The 19,710-nt window shown below is 44.9% G+C and overlaps 2 protein-coding genes across 3 annotated transcripts in view; one reads left to right on the forward strand and one right to left on the reverse strand.

The window, feature by feature from the left end:
- Positions 1–1,845: 1,845 nt before the first annotated feature.
- Positions 1,846–14,172, reverse strand: MPHOSPH10 (M-phase phosphoprotein 10). Of its 2 annotated transcripts, none has more exons than XM_080981472.1 (11): positions 13,628–14,172; positions 11,380–12,061; positions 10,341–10,489; positions 9,560–9,740; positions 8,810–8,951; positions 7,944–8,011; positions 7,028–7,165; positions 5,717–5,827; positions 4,526–4,633; positions 3,285–3,512; positions 1,846–2,053 (listed from the first exon to the last, which is right to left on the reverse strand). In XM_080981472.1, the coding sequence occupies exons 1-11, from the start codon at positions 14,041–14,043 to the stop codon at positions 1,907–1,909; spliced, it is 2,370 nt and encodes a 789-aa protein (XP_080837598.1). In that variant the 5' UTR covers positions 14,044–14,172; the 3' UTR covers positions 1,846–1,906. The 2 variants fall into 2 exon arrangements, with proteins under 2 accessions (XP_080837598.1, XP_080837599.1); XM_080981473.1 differs by having other exon boundaries at positions 10,341–10,486; positions 13,628–14,169.
- Positions 14,173–16,576: 2,404 nt separating this feature from the next.
- The window catches only part of MCEE (methylmalonyl-CoA epimerase), a 5,600-nt gene continuing 2,466 nt past the window's right edge, over positions 16,577–19,710 (forward strand). The window contains 1 exon segment of the mRNA XM_080980194.1: positions 16,577–16,729. Within this exon segment, the coding sequence (XP_080836320.1) occupies positions 16,699–16,729 (31 nt within the window). The 5' untranslated portion in view covers positions 16,577–16,698.

Below are 19,710 nucleotides of genomic sequence, written 5' to 3' on the forward strand. Positions count from 1 at the left end.
CTTTTGTTTTGTTTTTTGCATTTTGTATTGTGTATTTTTGTATTGTATATTTTTCTTTTTACTTTTAATTTTCTTTTATTGATGTGTTCTGTTTTTATTGGAAACTTTAATAAATATCATTTCAAAAAACGAAAAAAAACACAAAGATGTCATGGACTTTGAAGACACTCAAACTCAGAACGCAAGGGAGAAAAGTGCTAAGAGGAAGGCACACTTGGCAAATCCACACCGTGATCAACTCCCGCCCGGAAACCAATGTCCCCACTGTGGAAAGACGTGTGGGTCCAGAATTGGCCTCCACTGTCACTTACGGACTCATTGTTAAAACCGTGTTTATGGAAAACAATCATACTCGACAATGAGTGATCACCAAAGAAGCAGCAGCCCTCTTTTATGTGGCAGCCCTGAGTAACTGAAGAGATGTTTCATGTCTCATTCCCCTGCTCATCTCAGTTCCTTCAGTGTGTTTTCCAGGCTCCTGGCCATCTTCACTGCCCTCATCTGAAGTTGCTCATTTGTCTTTCTTTCCCCCCTTTTTAGAAATCATTTTTATTGGTTTTAGAAATACAAATAAACACAAACTAATAAAAGCATATCTATATAAAGAGATTCTCTGAATCTCAGGACTTCCCCCCATCCCCTCTGTGGGGTCTCATTTTAAACCTCTACAACTGCATATTCATCCATATAATTTTTATATCAAACCATATTGTCCATAGTAATTTATACACTACACGTGAATCAAAATCTTGCTCGTTTCCATCCGCTTACAGTGGTCTCCAAGGTAACTTATGAATTTTTCCCATTCTTTTATAAAGTTTTTATTCTCTTGGTTTCCAAGTTTTCCATCTCGGCTTTGCCACCTCGGCATAGTCCATCAACTTCTCTGGTAGGCGAAGTTGCTCATTTGTCTTTCATGCCTTCTCCATGAAGCCCAAGGGCAACACATGGAAGCAGGAGGCAGTACAACCCTGCTGGCCCTGCTCTCCGGTGCGTCAACCAGAAGCCGTGAAAAAGAGCACTTGACTGTGCAAGATTCCTGACCACATACGTAGAGCATCTGCAGCCAAGTGTGGGTAGGAGCTTTACCCAACATTCCTGCCTACATGAAAATTTTGGCGGTGGAGTCAGAAGGGCAAATGATGTCAGGGGCTTGGCCCTCCTCCATGTGTTTACAATTCCAGAATGGAAGGAAAGTGCAAACTATAGCTTACACATCTGACTATAATAGCAAACTATGGTTTGTTATAAATTGAGGGAGTATTTAAAGTACCCAAATGCTTGTTTGTGCAATGTGAAACTACAAATTGGAATTGCATGTCAACAAAGTTAGTGTCCCCTTAAAAATGGTGGGCATTAAAAAAGGTAAAAGATGCGTCTCTGTGTACATGAGCAAAAATAATGATTACAGTGGTACCTCTGGTTGCGAACAGGATCCGTTCTGGAGGCCCGTTCGCAACATGAAAAGAGTGCAACCTGAAGCACCGGATCTGCACAGGTGTGTGGTGCAATTTGGCACTTGTGCGCATGCGCGAAGTGCGATTTAGTGCTTGTGTGCATGCGCGAGCGGCGAAACCCGGAAGTAACCCTTTCCGGTACTTCCGGGTCGCTGCGGGACATAACCTGAAAGAACGTAACATGAAGCAAACGTAACATGAGGTATGACTGTACCTGAAAGTGCCTGTGGGACAGTGGAGCCCGCCGTTTGATAATGACCAGCGTGCCTATGTAACCCATGCCCAATGGCCTCTTTTAAGTGGGCTTGCTTTGAGTAATGGAAGAGTTATTTTCAATGTAACTTGTCCTTTTAAACAGCTTTATGCAAAGCAGGGAATAAAAACAGGCTTAAAATAGAAAAACAGAACCCTGGTTTTTAATTTATATAAAATACAACATGCATAATATATTACAGTTTCAGCTTCTGGGCAGAGAGTTCTCGTTTCTTAGGTTTCTTCTGGATTTTCTTTGCATCCTTAATTTGCATTTTTACTTGATCTTGCAGCTGAGAAAAGAAGGCTTGGGAGGACTTCAAAGCCTTGTCTTTGCCATCATCCTGTAGCAGAGCAACATTTATTTCAGAACAAATGGAAACATGCACATGTAAAATAAAATAATGCCCCACAGTTTCAGCCAATTAATTGTTCCAGCAGAATGCATAAGAGAAAGACCCCATTTGTATTCCGATTGATAACTAAATGGCAAACAGCAGCTGTTATGTTATGCAATACCCTTTTTCTGGCAGCATAATAAATCCAGAAAGCGGAAGGGAGGCTTGGCGTTATCTACACTCTCATGCTTAATGCATGTTAATGAGAGATAAGCATGCAGCACTAGGAAAGCATCCCTTTATAATCGAGGACTAAGAGCAATGGGAGCCCCAGTGGAATTTTAAACATTATTCCTTCAAGTTACTCCACCATAATCACTCTATCCTTTAAAAAGGGTCTTATGTTTCACCAACAAAGCATAGCAGAAGGTAGGTTTGTTTGCCATAATATACTTCATTTAAACAATGCCCAAGTTGTTTTGCGGTTCCACTGGGCTGAAGGTGCAGAGAATTATCAGAAATCCATCTCAGATATCATATTCAGAATACTATTATGCTTGTAACAGAAACACACCAGCCCCCAGGTGAGTGAAGGACCTGCCTTCTCTGGCATCGGCTTGCTTGCCTGCCTGGGTCCTGCTCCACCACTTTTCATCACCTCAGCACCACCACCCCAGAGCCTCATTACCCGACCTCCAGTTTGCCCATGATGCTGCTTTTCAGGATTTTTTTAATTAAAAAAAAAAGGCTGCTGAGTGTGTGTGTGTGTGTGTGTGTGTGTGTAGAGAATCAAGGGTGGATTTTTGTGTGACAGGATTGTCAGATCAGTTTTGGTACTGAAAACAAATACCTGACCTGGGCTAAGCACGTGCCCAGAGGCACTCTGTTTCTTAACTATTCCACCCCTACCCCATCCTCAAGCACTATTTTACACCTGGCTCCGTTGGGTGGATCTCAGCATTTCTAGCAAAAACAAACAACAAACTTGATCCTGCAAACCAAATATGCCTAATAAGCAAGTTGTAGTACATCAGCCTTTTCTCCCCCACCCCAGTTCCCTGCATATGTTTTGTATGCCTGAAGTCCAAAACATCTGAAGGGAACCAGGATATCCTAGGCAAACACACCCACACCCACCAAGTTCAGGAGCAGAACACACAAAGGCCTTGGACTAAAGTCTGCTTCTATAGAAAGAAGAATAGATTGATTTCTCTAGTTGTTTCTTTAGTAACCTTACCTTGAGCAAGGAGGTTCTACCTTCCTTGGTTAGCTTCTTCAGTTTCTCAGCCGAAGCCTTTTTGCTCAGTCTAGCCCCCGGCACCAAATTCTTCTCCAGGAGTTTTTGCCGCTTCTCCCTCTCCTTCAGCTTCAGGCGTTTAACAAGCTTCTTTTTCCTCCGTTCCCGTTTTTTGTCAGTGGGGTTTTTTTCAGCATTTGTTTTCACATCCCCACCTTTGTTCTTCTCCTAAAAATAAGAACAGACTGAGAGTGGGATCCAAAAGCAACATAGAAAACTCTCTTTCACACAAATATACAAAATCAAAGTACCAGCTATCTGGCTGCAGCTTTCCCCAAGATGGCACCCCACTCCACAATTCTCTGGCCTGCAACTCCCCCCAGCCCTGCCTTAGGTCTTCAGCAGCTCACTCTTTCTGCCTATGAATATTAGGCGGCTGAGTACACACCAGGGCTTTTTTCACCACTGCAGTCAAATTTTGGTACTCTGTCCCCAGTATGCTTCCCTGGCCCCTCCCTCCTAACTCTTTACCCTTTCTCCAGCCTTGTAAATAAGCCCACAACATTTACTAGCCTGCTGATGGACAGAATGAAACTGCAGGCAGATTACCCAGAAGTCAGTCTCACTTTATTCAGGGGACTAATGCCTGGGTGGCAATGGTTAAGTCACCAGCAGCCAAGTTGGCATCAGCTCCACCACAGCCAGGCACAACACTACAGGAAAGGGACAAAAGGAGGAACTAGGCAGCTAGCCTCGTGCAGGTGGACAACAGAAGCAGTTCCTTCTCATCTGTGCACAATTTGTTGCCTACAGCTACCATGAAAATGCTTAAAAACAAGATTGCCCTTGTCTTCCAGAGGGACTTGAGGTGTGGGTGCATTTTTTTATTATGTTCCTGCTCTGGCTCCACTGTTGTGATTATGTTCATTGCATTTGATAAAAATGTGTAAGTTAGCTTTTTATCCGCTGCTTTGGACACTCAGGTAAGGTGAAAAAAACAGGTCACAAGTGTCTAATATTAATAATAAACATTAAGATTCTGTTGAAAGAGCACGAGAGGGGGAAAGCACCAGATTTTGAGAAAAACCTACATAAACGAAGCCAAATCAAACTGCATTTGTTTCCTCCAATTTCAGAGACCCTGGAATGAAACTGGGTTCCCAAGAATGGAGTGTACTTTGCTGCCCAGCAAATGATGGGCCAAGTGGAAAGCTACTGGGAGCTATGAATTAGTGCCTTACCTTGATCTCTTCCGGTGCAAGGAGGGCAGCATCACTAACACTCACTGGTGCAACTTCTTCCATGGTTATTGCTGGGAGATTGGATACAATTTTAACCTCTGGGACAGGCTAAGGGAAATAGAAAAGGCTATGCACGTTAGATAACAGCGTTAAATGACTTCTACTGCAATCTTACACACACTTACCTGGGCGTAGACAAACCCTAACCCTAAAAGCCTGGTCTTGAATTCCATTAATCCAGCGAGGGGGAAGTTGTGGCTTTGTTGGTGGACTACAATTCCCAACATCCCTGAGCATTGGCCATGTTGTTGGAGGATGAGGGAGTCAAAAAACATTTGCAAGGCAAGAGGCTCCATATCCCAGAGTTAAGAAGTGATTCAGTTCCACTTAGGTCAATGGGGCTATATGGATTTGACAAGGCTCCCTAGACTTCCTAATGGTATAGTGGTTAGAAGACTGGACTAGGGCCTGGGGAACTGGATTCAAATCACCACTCAGCCATGAAATTCACTGGGTCAGCCATTGGCTCTTAGGCTAACCTATGTTGCTTAATAGGTTGGGTAATGTCTTACAGCGACCATCCAGGAAGGCAGAGGGCATAACACCAAGTCTTAATTTTGTAAAAGTAACTATACACAAAGCCAAAATAATTAACTCCAAATAGTTCACTTTCTAACCAATCAAAGACTTGCTCATACACAAAGAGGTTTACCCACAATTTAGACATTGACTGGGTTGCAATCAGCTTTCTAGCAAGTTTTCTAGCAAGTTTATGTAAAGCAGTAACTTGCTTTTGAGAAGTTATAGGTAATCCCATAACCTATGGAAATTAGATGTGAAGATGGCAGAGTCAGCATTCTGTTACAGAGGTTTAAGAGCCAAACTTGTATTCCAGCCTGGACAGAAAGACAGGGACATGTGCAGCAGAAATACAAACAGGCATGGCCAGGAATATCTTTTTTTATTTGTTACAGCTTCTCTGTTGCTGTTACTATGTTATTAGGACGAAACAGGGAGAGAGTGAACCATGTATGCCACATGAGATACTTGCAGGAAAGAGGATGTACACTTAATAACAAGGGGAAATATCTGGACCATCCAGCTAGCACAGAAAAACAGCTTTCAACCCTTTTCTACAAAGATCGTTTCTTATGCACAATCCTGCAAACAAAGTTGCGTTACCATACTTACTGGTTTAGGTGTGAAGTGGAAATTAGAAAGGGCATCAAGTCTAAGGAAGAGCGAGTCCATCATTTTCTGTATTTCTGCATGCTCAGGTTTTTCTTCCTCTTCCGTTTTTTTCTGGATTAAGAGCAATGTGGGATTAGACAAGAGCAACTTCCAAGCAAGATTTTTCATTCAAAAGAAAGCAAATGCTACCTTTGGCCTTTTATAGGCCAGGAAAGGGGAAGTTTATTTATTTACTTTTAAATGCACCCCCTTTTCTGGGTCCCTAAGAGTTACCAATTTATAGGCTCACTCGCCCTTGGCTAAACCCAGATGCTATGGGCTTTCTTCACAAAATACACAAGGTCAAAAAAAAAAAATCCCCCCCAACCATTCCTAATTGCCAAATGGTGAGTTTTTCAAGTCCTGATTTATATTTCAGAACAACAGATATTGCAAGTTTCATCTGCATAATTCAGCTGCAAAGGAAACAAGAGACTATTTCAAATGGAATCAGCATTGAAGGGGAGGAAGGAGAAAATACAAAATGACTTGCACTTCCCTTCCCTCTGCTTATTTCTCAGGACCAAAATGGCTCCCTGGCAGCATCGTGCAGGGCCTAAATGATGCACTGTGGTGCAGGATCCTTCAACAATGGGATTACCATGGAATGTGAATTACAGAAAATTTCTATTTTACTTTTTTAACCACATTAAGTTCTGTCTCTTTCTGAAACCGTTCTGACTCTGTATCTGTTAAGTTTTTCCCCAAAACTTTAGTTTTCTGTTTATTCCATTTAAATCCAGCCACCCGACCAAAATCATTAATCAGTTGTAATACTCTTTTCGTACTAGACTCTGGCTCCTGCAAGGTCAAAACCAGGTCATCTGCAAAAGCTTTTAATTTGTATTGTTTCGAATTACAGAAAATTTCTAAAGCCCATTTTTTAAAAAATAAAAGAAACAAACAATTGATTTAGAAAGGCTTGGAAGAGTAGAGTTGCAGTTGTGAGTTGAGAAGTTGAGAAGGAAGCCACATGCAAATTCACTCTAGAGCAACTCTCCTCCTCCTCATCTTCCCTGACTCCTGGCCACGCTAGCTGGGACTGATGGGAACTGATGTCCCACAACACCTGGAGGATATCATGTTCCCCATTTCTGTCCTAAAAGCTTCTGCTCCTTTCAGGTCTGAGAAAACAAGGCTGAAGCTCTCAAGTGCCACAAAATGCAAACCATGTCAAGGGAAGCTCATTACTTCAACATCTGCCCACTGCCACAGATAAAGTTGGGCCCTCAAGCACCCTTAACAACCAATACAACCTCCCTCAAAAGGCACCTGATTAAGTTTCAAATATTCTTGCTCATAAATTTCTGCAAGACTCAGCTTGCTTTTCTCGTGATCCAGAGTCAACCGCTTCTTATATTCATAGGGGTCTTCTTTCGGTTTTTCTTTACGAATGACATCGTCCCAAGCCTAAAACAAAGTTTTTTTTAAAAAAAACACCACCACCACAGCCATATTAAAAACAATACAGAACCATGAGCAGCCTTTTCTGTAGGTAACAAGGAATTTAGCCATTCACATTCATTTGCCTTAACATTTCTATTCTGTCTTTTGTTTTAGAGAAGGGTAGTCAATGATATTGCATTCTGCTTAAGAACTCAACAGTTGCAAATCTACACATCACAGAATACTAAATCTTACAAATGAATGGCTCTTTAAAGAAAAATGTTTTAAGTTTTTTATGGCAGTCCTGAAGCAATGACTGGCTTCCCTGGGGAGGAGATTTCATAAAATGGGAGCCACAGTAGTGAAGACTCTGCACCCCATTATGTGACAGAAGGCATTTTTTTGTGGCAACCTCTTAAACTGCAGAATTCCCTTCCCACAGAGCTGACTCTGAAACCTTCATTATGTAGCTTTCATCATATACTGAAGAGGTGCCTCTTCAATCTAATGGATAACAATATAATAAGCAGATGGCAGACTCTTCACTTTGTAGGAGATATCACCTACAGTGACTTCATACAGATATTCAATAGTAAGGGAGACAATAAGGAACTCCCAAGCATTTATCAGACCCTTTGAGAAGTGGGGGATACAGAAAGGGCATTGTTTAAAGCTTAAGCAACATTAGTTGTGTTCTTGTTCTTTTCCAATGTACGTATTCAATGCAAATGTAAAATCTGCTGGGTTCCCTTTCCCATTCTCCCTCCAATAGCAATGAAGACATGAAAACAGATCTATTAACCTGATCTTTTATCCTTCTCTTGATAATCTCTTCAAGCTCCAGAGTTGTTTCTTCTGTGATCACAGGAGCTGAGAATACAAAAGCAGCAAACTCAGGATTTTTTTTAATGAAATGCATTTGTAAATAACCTTATGGGTTAAGAGCAGGCTCCTTTCTCTATTGCCAGCTGCCACTTGAAAAGACATGTAACCATTCAATTCAGCAGCAGCAGCACCCAACCTAAGGGTCATAATGAACTGGGTGCACAGAGGTACAGCTGTTTGAGGGCAGCAGTGTAACCAGAGATGATCCTGGCTGCAAATGCAGAGGAGCTCCTGGGACAGACTAGGATCAGTCTCTGCTTGAGACTGGGAGACATACACAATTAATGTCCCCCTTAGCCATGGCCTGACCGATTCTAGGAAGTCTGCATCATGCTAAGAACCATGGATGGAAAGCAGAGGGTCTGGGAAGAGGTTGCCCACCTTAGAAGGTTGATTTCATAATTTGCAGCTATTAAAGGTACAAAATTACAGTATCTCTACATAAAACATAAGCCTGGAGGCTTATAAAAATTCCAGGAAGAGGAAAAAGACAAAGGTCTGGCGCTACTCTTGCTCATGCAGAAGCGCTGTTTGTAAGACCGGGTGCCCCCGTGCTACAGCTATATAAAAGGTTACCAGAATCTGCATGACTACAGAAGGAAATTGCACAGCTGCCACACAGAAGTGCCGGTGCCTCTACATCAGTGACTTCTCCTGGCCCAGAGCTCATCAGCACCCCCAACATAGTTCCCAGCTCTTCATGCAGGGGGTCACCTGCTGCTGCAAGCCCTGCCCTATAAGGAACATTTAAGTGAAAGCGCTGCTATAAAGTGCAATGTTTACCCATTTTGACTGCATGGTCAAAAATAACCATTTCCTCCAGAAGGCTGTTCTCAGGCCGCTTTTGTCCTGTCACTTCACCTCTCAGCTGCCAAGGCTTCTCCATCAGCAGTTCCTTTTCTAGCGATTTAATTTTTTCGCTCATCTGCAAAAAAAAAAAAAAAGTTCTTAAGACACTTCGTTTCCCATGGCTTCAAACCCACTTTATTTCCCTTGGCTTCAATCTTACATGTTTACTTAAGGACATTCACAGAAGGACAGTTGATATCCCCTTCTCCCACTGCAGCCACCTGTGACCTTCCCCCCACCTACTCACTTGAAAACGACTCTCTAGAGAGTCTAGGGAACCTTCTAAAAATGCCGAACTGAGGGGTGGGGGCTGCTGTTGGAAGGAGGAAAAAAAGAGAAACTTCCATTCTGTGAACTTCCTTATCTTAGGCTCCAAGATCAATTTTGGGTGACGCCACCCCCCTTTCCCCATCAGTCTCCTGCACCCCATCCCCCAATGTTCAGGAGCCCCAATCCTACAAAAAGCTTTTTAGGGTGCATGGGGTCTGCCAGAGGCAAGAGGAAACACGAAACTTTCCTTCTGTAAATCTCCTTAAGTTAACTTATCTTAGGATCCCAAACACTGCCTTATTCTCTTTTCTGTTTTTTCATGCTTGAAGTTCTTATTTTTTGCTATAAACATGCTAGTTTCAGATGGCATGAGATAAACGCAGTTGGTTTGGTGGGATGCAACAGAAAGTTTACCTTTTCCTGCCTTTTCTCAAAGGACGACTTTGTTTCAGCAGAACTACTTCTCTTTGCCTGGAACATATCTATCTCCTCTTCTATGTCGCTGTCATTTGGCAAGCTGAACGTCACTCTTTTAGAAGGTTCTTTGCTTTTTTCATTCTCTCCTTTCTGTGTGATTTCATCCATTTCCTCAGCTCTGTAGTTAAACAGCATTACATGAAAAAGAGACCTTTAAAGGACTTTCATTAGGCTTTTGATTCATTCATAAACACATGAGCCTGCTGGGACACCACACAAAAGTGCCCTGAGGAAAGTATCCATTCACAAAACATTCTGGACACGTCTGCAAACTGGAAAACCTGTCATGGACACTACACACACACACACACACACAGAGAGAGAGAGAGAGAGAGAGAGAGAGAGAGAGAAGCCTATTCTGCTGGCTACAAGAGAAGGCTTATTTCAAACCTAATTTGGGGATCAGAGTGAGGAAAGAAGAGCCATGTGGGAACCAGGGAAGGCCTTAATGAGTATGTCTCCAGACACCATGTTGATTCATACATGACTCTGCAAGCAGTATAGCTCTCCAGATAGGAAATATGCTATTGTATTGACAACACAACAATATTTATCTCCTCACAGAAGATTACCTCTGCTCCCCAAAATGCAATTCTATGCACACTTACCAGAGAGAAAACAACACTGAGTACAAAGAAACTAACATCTGAGTAAACATGCACTGGTCATTTCATTTTATTATCCACTTAGCACTGCCCTCAAAATATCAGCCACATACTCATCATCTATGTCGCCTTCTTCCTCTTCTTCCTTTCCCTCAATCTGGTCACTGTCACTATCCTTGTGTTCACTTGTGAAGTCTTCATAATCACCCACAGGATCAAAGTAGTCCTGATATTTAAGATCACGAGCACTTTTGATGATCTGCTGGGAAGAAGAGGAGAGAAACCAGCAAGAGGTTACAAAGAGGCTCCTGAAGTTTCAATGTAACATTTGAACAAGATAAATGAGTAAAGGGGCTATATTAAATAGTTAGGCTTATTAAATAAACTGGATAGCTTACAGTTTTTTCCTGAAGAAGCATGAACCAAAGTCTTAAAATACTTTATTAACAATCAATTCTATTTTCAGGACCTGCAAGCATGGATGTGGCCAAAGTGACCCATGTGATTTAAAGTTAAAAAGTACTTTGAGAATATTCTTCAACATGTTCTCATGCATCGCTTTTCTTCCTACTCTGTTTTCAGATGCCTCAGGGATTCAGATACACCTTTGCTCCAGCTAGATCAATGAAAAGTTCAGCTGCCATTTTGCTGTTCTCCATTTAGTCCATTCTTAGTGGCAGTCAATGCAAATTGTGAGTCCTTTTCCAATTAACGAACACATTGCAAATAGTTAGCCTGTTATTTACCGACCGTTACAGGCAGCATGTGAGAAGGTAACTTTTCAAAAATACAAGATGGGAAGTTCTCTGATATATGGACTCCTTATACAGATCTATTACTTGAACGTTTGAGCAATGGGTTGATCTGACCCACCAGCTCCCTCACTACTTCCCTGCTCTTACCCCTTACTTGTACACATGGAGCATGTTGTCTTGATTTATTATGATTTTGTTTGTATTGTTATTATGATTTTGTTTGTAATATTATGATTATGTTTGTAATGTTATTAAGATTTTGTTTGTAATGTTCAACTGCATTTGTTTCCACAAAATGCTATTAATAAAAAAGACAGTTGCATTATGAAGTCATTACTAAACCCTCTGAGTGTTTAGCTTTTAACATATGATGTTTTACACCTTTTTATGCAGTTACCTTCGTTTTGGAGTCTCCAAATTCCTCTTCATCCTCACTCTCATCATCTTCAGAAAAAATGTCCTCAAAGTAATTTATTCCTTCTTCTTCTTCATCATCATCACCCTTCTCTCCGATTTGTCTTTTCTCCACTGCATCCAAACAAGCCTCCATCTCAGCCAGTTTGAAAAATCTGTCATCCACTATGGACTTTTCTCCTGTTTTTTTCACAGTGCTTTTTGATGTTTGGGTTTGCTGCTCCAACTTATCAATGTCAAAGTCCATATTGGAATCATCATCACTAAATGCATCGTCTTCCATGGTCCCAAGCCAATTTCTCTTTCCTTCAAGCTCACTTTCCTCTTCCAGATGACCATTGCTGAAATCTGCCTCTACTTCCATCTGGTCCTCATTACCCGCCTGATCCTCATGGTCTTCTGAGACAGAACCATCCTTGTCTGAAGCTGGAAGAAGGCATAGTTCCTCCTCTCCCTCCACATCTCTAGCAACAGCTCTCTTGAAGTAGCCTAGAACTGCATTATTCTGGAGTTCTAGCTGTTGCCAAATCTGCTCTTCATCAAAGTTCTCTATCACCAGTTCCTTTAAAGGACTTCCAGAAATAACATCAGCTCCAAGCATTTTGTGGAAATCGTATAATGTTTTTGTTAGAGAGATGAAGTCATCTGCAAGTCCATCCTGAATGCTGGAGTCAAAACAAATTGTAAGACATCATGCATTTTAAAAGTCATAAAGTTTAGGTCTTTGTCAGATCAAGATGCAGAAACAGGAAAAGTATGTGAAAATACAGGCATATCTCAGCGATATTGCAGGTTCAGTTCCAGACCACCACAGAAAACCAAATATCTCAATAAAGCAAGTCACACAAATTTACACTATATTGTAGTCTATTAAGCCAGGTCCCCATGGCTGCAGGGGTGGGAGGGGGAAAACCTGGCCCCAGCCCTAGCCAGCTCCACTCCTGTGGCCAGAAGGGGAGCAGCAGCAGGGGAGTGGGAGGCTGGACTGCATGCAGCTGCGCCCATGTCCTCATAAGGAGCAATATCTGCGGAATAAAATTAGGTATGCTTATATATACCATTACTGCTGGTACAGAATGCACGCAAGTTGGCATGCAACATCAGTTCTGAACAAACTGCAGTTTGCTAATACACTAACAATACTCAAGGTTTTGAGGTTAATGCAGAAAGCCTTCAATGACATGGGTCCCCAAAACTCAAAGGAGAACTTCTCCCTATATCTACCACACCGTGCTTTGAGATCTGCTGAAGAAGCCCTTCTAAATGGTCCATCTGACAGGCACTGTCCCTTGTCCGCCTTCCTAGTGGTGACACCCCACCTGTGGAAACCCCCATGGCTACAGTACTGAGGGTATTCTTCCAAGATCCATAGCAAAGTTACCTGGACTGCTGTTTGATGCTTAAAAACATTCTCTCTCCTCCTCCTCCTCTCTCTGTATACACATATAACACTGTGTGTGTGTGTGTGTGTGTGTGTGTGTGTGTGCAGTGCCAGATTTAAGGTGATGTGACTGGTTCCAACGTAAAGGTTGGCCCCTCCAAGCCATGGGGGTGCAAAATAACAACAACAACAACAATAATAATAATAATAAAACCCATATTTATGGGTACCTACTGAGATCCATTTTAAAACTACTGTACCAAAATGAATTATGATTCTGTTGTGAAAATAAGAAATATTTTTGGGAGGGCGCCAAATTTTGTCTTCGCTGAGGGCACCATATTATCCAAGTCTGCCCCTGGTGTGAGGTGGGTGGCTCTTAAGTCGTTGCTGGACTCCCCTGCCCCAGATAGCAGTGCCAACCATCAGGGATGGAGGGAATTGTAGCCCAGCAACGACCTACAGCCTGGACGACCACAGGCTCCCCCCGCCTGGAATTACCCCCACATAATGCCTGTAACCCCCCACACCAAGGGAGGGGGCAATATCCCGCGCCAGCCGTCCTCGAGAGGCAGCCTTCCGGCGGCGCCCGGGGCCAGAGCCCACCCGGGGACAGCATGGCGGGGGTTGGGCTGGATGCCCCTCGGGGGTCCCTTCCGACTCTACGATTCTGTTTCCATGAAACCAACTAGCTCAGCTCCAAGGGTCTCAGGGGGGCCGACTCTGGAGCCGACTCTCGCCGGGTATCACCCGCCCGCGTGCTTCGGGGTGCTGAAGACACGGGTGCTTCTTTTTCAAAAATGGCCGTAACGTGAGCACGCGCGCGCGCGAGGGCGGGAGGGCGCTTTACCTGAGGAACCGCTCGGGGTGGGCCGTGGCGGCGCCCAGTCTCTCCAAGCAGGCGCCCAGCCTTCCGCCCGCCATGGCCTCGTCGTCTTCGCCGCCTCCGCTGCGCCGCCCGGCCCGGCCGCGTCCCTCGGCCCGCCGAGGACAGTTCCGCCTCTCGGTCGAGCGCAGAAGGTTCCGCGTGCGGGGAAGGAGAAGGAGGCGGCGCCGGGGCTGAGCTCCTCCTTCCTCGGGGGCGAGAGACCAAGAGCGCGGGGCGGAGGAGGCGCCGCCGGGAACGCGCGCAGAGACACTATGGATCGCATAAAATCCACGCGCCTCCTGATTGCTACGCGGTTTGAAAAGAGAATAAAACAATATAATGATCAGTTTAAAAACAACAAGAGAAGACAAGTCTGAATCATTTGAAGCATAAAGCATGCGGAAAGGGGCCCCAGAGGACAAATAGTCCAGCCCCCAGAAATGCAGGATTCTCCACGCGATCCTGCGTGCCAGGGGGCCATCTGCGAGGGACGGAAAACAGATGGCAACATAAATCCTCTTAGCACTCTAAGTCCTTTTAAATGTGTTTGTGGAAGGGGGAGTTGGGGGTTTGATTTCTTGTTCTTATCTGTCTTTTGTGTTTTGTATTTTTATGCTGTGAAATAAAATTAAAACTTAACTGTTTCTCTATAGATAGAGATATACACACACCCCTTTCCTCCATGGAGCTCAAGGTGGTGTACATAACCCCCACTTCATCCCCACAAACAACCCCATGAGCCACACTGCTCTTTGCATGCCTACTCAGGAGTAAGCTCCATTGATTTCAAGCAGGACTTGCTCCCAGTTAAGTGTGCATAGGATTCTACCAGTTGGTGGTTCTAGCCCCCCAGGGATGGCTCTGGGCAGGATTCCTGCATTGCAGAGGGTTGGACTAGATGACCCTTGGGATCCCTCCCAACTCTACAATTCTGAGCTAATGCATCACAGGGGTGGGCAGCGGGGACAGGTCCGTCCAGATGGTGACGACTGCATCTTCCAATATGACCCTTGGACATGCTGGCTGGGGCTGTTGGTAGCTAGAATCCAATGGGATCCGGAAGACGACTAGTTTTAAATTCCTGCTGCATGCAGAGCATGCAGGCCAAGCATCATTTTATGCCACTCTATCATGTCTCCAGGGACGCGGGTGGTGCTGTGGTGTAAACCTCTTGAGCTTTGGGCTTGCTGATCCGAAGGTCAGTGGTTCGAATCGCCGTGATGGGGTGAGCTCCTGTTGTTCGGTCCCTGCTCCTGCCAACCTAGCAGTTCGAAAGCACGTCAAAATGTGAGTAGTTCAATAGGTTCAAACCTCCAGCGGGAAGGTTTCCATGTGCTGCTCTGGTTCGCCAGAAGCTGCTTAGTCATGCTGGCCACATGACCCGGAAAAACTGTCTGTGGACAAAGGTTGGCTCCCTCAGCCAGTAAAGCGAGATGAGCACTGCAACCCGAGTTGTTCACGACTGGACTTAACTGTCAGGGGTCCTTTACCTTTATCATGACTCCTGCTAGGAGTTGTTTCTTTTTGCTTTGTTTTATTTCTTATCAATTAAAAAAACCTCAGTGTGGCATGAGCAATTTTTTATTCTGAAAGTGTGACCCAGAGAAAATAGTTTGAGAACAGACTAACATGACTATCCTTCTGCAGCTTAATATTAAGGCCACAGGTGATCCTGGGTCTTTAGTCCCAAGCATCTGGTATTCAGAGGTAGACTGCATCTGCAGATAGAGGCTTACTCTCTGTTTGGTAAAGCACCAAAGTACATATATTTAATAAATAATAATAATAATAATAATTTATTATTTATACCCCGCCCATCTGGATGAGTTTCCCCAGCCACTCTGGGCTAAACAGGACTGCCTTCTAATATTTTATAAAAGTCTGATAGTTGTTTATTTCCTTGACATCTGACGGAAGGGCGTTCCACAGGGCGGGTGCCACCACCAAGAAGGTCCTCTGCCTGGTTCCCTGAACTTTGCTTCTTGCAGTGAGGGAACCACCAGAAGGCCCTCAGCGCTGGACCTCCATGTCCGGGCTGGACGATGGGGGTGGAGACGCTCTTTCAGGTATACTGGGCTGAGGATGTTTAGGACTTTAAAGTTCAGCATCGACACTTTGAATTGTGCTCGGAAATGTCCTGGGAGCCAACATAGGTCTTTCAGGACCGGTGTTATGTGGTCTTGGTGGCCGCTCCCAGTCACCAGTCTAGCTGCCACATTCTGGATTTCTACAGTTTTATTTGTAAGCTGCCTTCCATAGTTCAACCCATGCTCAAGGCAGCTTACAACATGAAAAACACTTGTAACTACAACATAACAAACATAGTCATAAACAATAAATAAAATACACATAAAAAATACCCAGCCCAGCTGAGTGGTGCTGGTGGTGCTGCCTCAGATGCCAGAGTCAGGTAGAGCCTACCTTGTAGGGAGGTTTGATCATGGGCAGGCAACCTAAGGCCCGGGGGCCGGATGCAGCCCAATTGCCTTCTCAATCCGGCCCACGGATGGTCGGGAATCTGCGTGTTTTTACATGAGTAGAATGTGTGCTTTTATTTAAAATGCATCTCTATTATTTGTGGGGCATAGGAATTCGTTCATTTCCCCACCCAAAATACAGTCCAGCCCCCCACAAGGTCTGAGGGACAGTGGACCGGCCCCCGGCTGAAAAAGTTTGCTCACCCCTGGGTTTGATCCTTTATGCTTCTCTTTAAACACACACACACCAGATGCTGGGCACAAACTAGGGAAGGATGTTGGATTTAGCTCTGACTTTAGAGCTTCTTAGTCCAGAAGTCTCCCCTCTCCCCTTTGAGTCAAACGGGAGTATTTGGCGAAAGCCATTAGAAAAAGGGTCGCGCTAGGACCGCGCGACGGCTCCTTTCTGCGGCTCTCCCCGGCGAAGGCCGCCTCGCCATCTTTTCGCGAGCGCCGCCTCCCTTACCTTTTTGAGCCTGCGGCGGTGCCGTTGCCAGCGCTCTGTCGCCTTCGCTCTGGCTTCATGGAAGCGGGTTCTTCGTTACAGCTGCTCTGCCGGGCGTGCCAGCTTCAAAGATGGCGGCCCTCTCGCGACCCCTGACAGCAGGTAGGGCTTCCCAGGCTCAGGGGGAGGCGGGGCTCCGAGGAGGAGACCCCTGTGGGGCGGGGGGGGGGGCAGGCTGCACTTTGCAGGCGACGAGGGAAGGGACCTGGAGAGAAGCTTTGCTTTGCACACCTTGATTTGTCCCTCTTTTTGCAGCCTCCTGGAGAAGGCAAGGTCTCTTCCATTGGGTCCCACCAAGGCGACGTCCGCACCAGGCACTGAAGGCGCTGTGATGCCACTTTAAACAGGCCTGGCTCCCCCGCCAATAAATAGTTTGCTGGTGGGGCAGAGAGCTACAATTCCGAGCTACAATTCCGAGAGTGGATTAACAACCATAGAATAATAGAATTGGAGAGTAGAGTTGGAAGGGAACCCGAGGGTCCTCTAGTCCAACCCCTGCAGTGCAGGAATCTCATGACAGATGGCCACCCAAGCTTTGCTCCAAGGAAGCAGAGTTCACAACCTCCTGAGAGAGTCCATTCCAAACAGCTCATATTGTCAGAAAGTTTTTCCTGATGTTTAGTCGGAATCTTCTTTCTTGTAATTTGAACCCATTGGTTCAAGTTCTACCCTCTGAAGTAGGGTGAAACAAGCTTGCTCCTTTAGTACCCTTGGGTGCAGCTCATCAGGCCCTGGAGATTAAATTCATTTAAATAGCTAGGTGTTCTCTGACCACCTCTCTTCCTGCTTTGGGCTGCAGCTCCTCCTTGCATCATTTATTCTGTTGTTGCCAGATTGGGCACTGCTTTCCTTTTGGGTGAAGGTGAGTTCCCTGGGGAACTCTGGAAGGGGAATAGGGGAGTCAGCACCTTTAACAAACTACAGTTCCCAGGATTCTTTGGGAGAAGCCACAACTGTTTCAGTGGCATGATACTGCTTTAAATGTATCGTGCAGATGGGGCCTCCCTCTCCGATGTCAAGTTCTACTTAAATATCCCCCTCCCGGAGCTACAATTCCCAGAGTGGTTTAACGAACTGTTATGTTTAGCTGCTAGGGATTGCCCACCCGCCGGATCTCCAAGGCTGACTGCTCTATGCCCACACGCCCAATCTCAACACACACACAAACACCCCACGGATCTCCATGGCTGCTCCTTCACACCCACCCACCCACCTGATCTTCATGCCCACCCTACATACTTCCATGTTTCAGACATCGTGATATTTAGGCATATCGCAATGTTTAGCTGGTGATGTATCATGATGTTGAGAACTGGATATTCCACAGCCCTACTTGGAGGGGACCCACTGCAATGCAGGAATATGCAGCTGTCCTATACAGGGATCAAACTGCAACCGTGGCATTACCAGCACCAGGCTCTAAGGGACTGAGCTATTCAGTTGCTCATGGGCCATCCCCCCACCTCTTGAATTTCTGAGGGAGGTGGAATTGCCAAGAGACTCCTGGGAGGGTCTGAGGGAAGGAGGCAATCTTTTCAATATTGGAGGCCTAATATCCTTCCTCCACAATCTCACCATCTGTTCTAATGTGCTCATGCACCCTGATGTGGTCTGTATCCTGCCAAGCCCCTTGGCTGCAAGGAGGGTGGATTGTTTCCCATGTGACTTGACAGCCTTACATGTGAAAAGGATCTAGGCACCAGAAAGCTTGACATGAGTCCACAGTGTGATGAAGCGGGGGGGGGGGGGGGAACTAAGGCTATTCAAGGCTGCATCAAGAGAAGTCTAGTGTCCAGATCAATGGAAGTAATAGTCCCACTCTATTCTGCCTTGGTCAAACCACATCTGGAATACTGCGTTCAATTCTGGACACCACAATTTAAGGAGGATATTGACAATCTGGAACATGTGCAGAGGAGGGCAACCAAGATGATCAAGTGTCTGGAAGTCATGTCTTATGAGGAACTGTGGAAGGAGCTGGGTATGTTTATCCTGGAAAAGAGGATACTAAGAGGACTAATAGATTCAAATTACAAGGAAGGAGATTCTGACTAAACATTAAAAAGAACTTTCTGACGGTAAGTGTGCAACGGACTCCCTTGGAAGCTGGTGGTCTCTTCTTTATTGGAGGTTTTTAAGCAGTGGTCAGATGGCCATCTATCTTAGATTCTTTAGCTGTGATTCTGGCATTGGAGGGGGTTGGACTGGATGACCCTTGGGGGTCCCTTCCAACCCTACAATTCTATGATTTTGCCTTGAATTTCTAACAGATAATGACTGCGAGTGTGTGTTCTGCCGGGGTGCCATGGGGGAACTAGCAAGTGCCCCACCTTCCACCACTAATTGAGAAAGCTTTCACTATACATTGAAAATGGGACACTTGGGAACTCTCCAGAAGAAACAGAATGGAGAACACAAGAGCAAATGCCAAAGCATTCTAGGAAGTGCTGGATAGCCTTCTTTCTCTTCAAGTGTTAATTCCAAATGCTCGTTGTTTTGCTTATGAGGAGGAAAAGGTATAGAAAGGAGAATTCCTAAGATCCAAGTGCTAAGATCCAAGTGTGGGCAAGTACTCTTTGATGAGAAAAACCACAGGGAGATTTAAAGTCACAAAATATGCAGCAAAGTAAGGGGTGGAAATATATGGTAGGCTGTTAGACCTTTAAAATAAGGTTAACCATAATGCTAAGCAAACAAAAGAACCAGAGTCTGCTTCATTTGTGGCACCTGAGACAAGAGCTCTGGTGGAAAGCGCGGAGTGCCGGTCCTGTATTATTACCGGAGCTGGTATTAATGGTCAGGAAATGCCCAGATAAGCAGGTGCATTTTTAGCTGCTGGCAGAAGCACCCCACAATTGATGCCTGCTTGATCTCCCACTCCTTTCTAATGGAATAGAGCTCTTCTCCAACATGGAGAATATGCCCTTTCTGATTGTCACATCCAGACAAGAAGTTAACACGGAGTACTTGTAGGTACAGAGCCTCGGTTTGGGACCAAGGTATTGCTGCCATCATCGCATAAACTGGTCTAATCCCCTTGTAGAAGCACCAGCCATCACAACCTCTTGTAGTACCTGTGGATT

The sequence above is a fragment of the Podarcis pityusensis genome (assembly GCF_964106645.2).
Source record: "Podarcis pityusensis genome assembly, chromosome: 14".
Lineage (NCBI taxonomy): Eukaryota > Metazoa > Chordata > Lepidosauria > Squamata > Lacertidae > Podarcis > Podarcis pityusensis.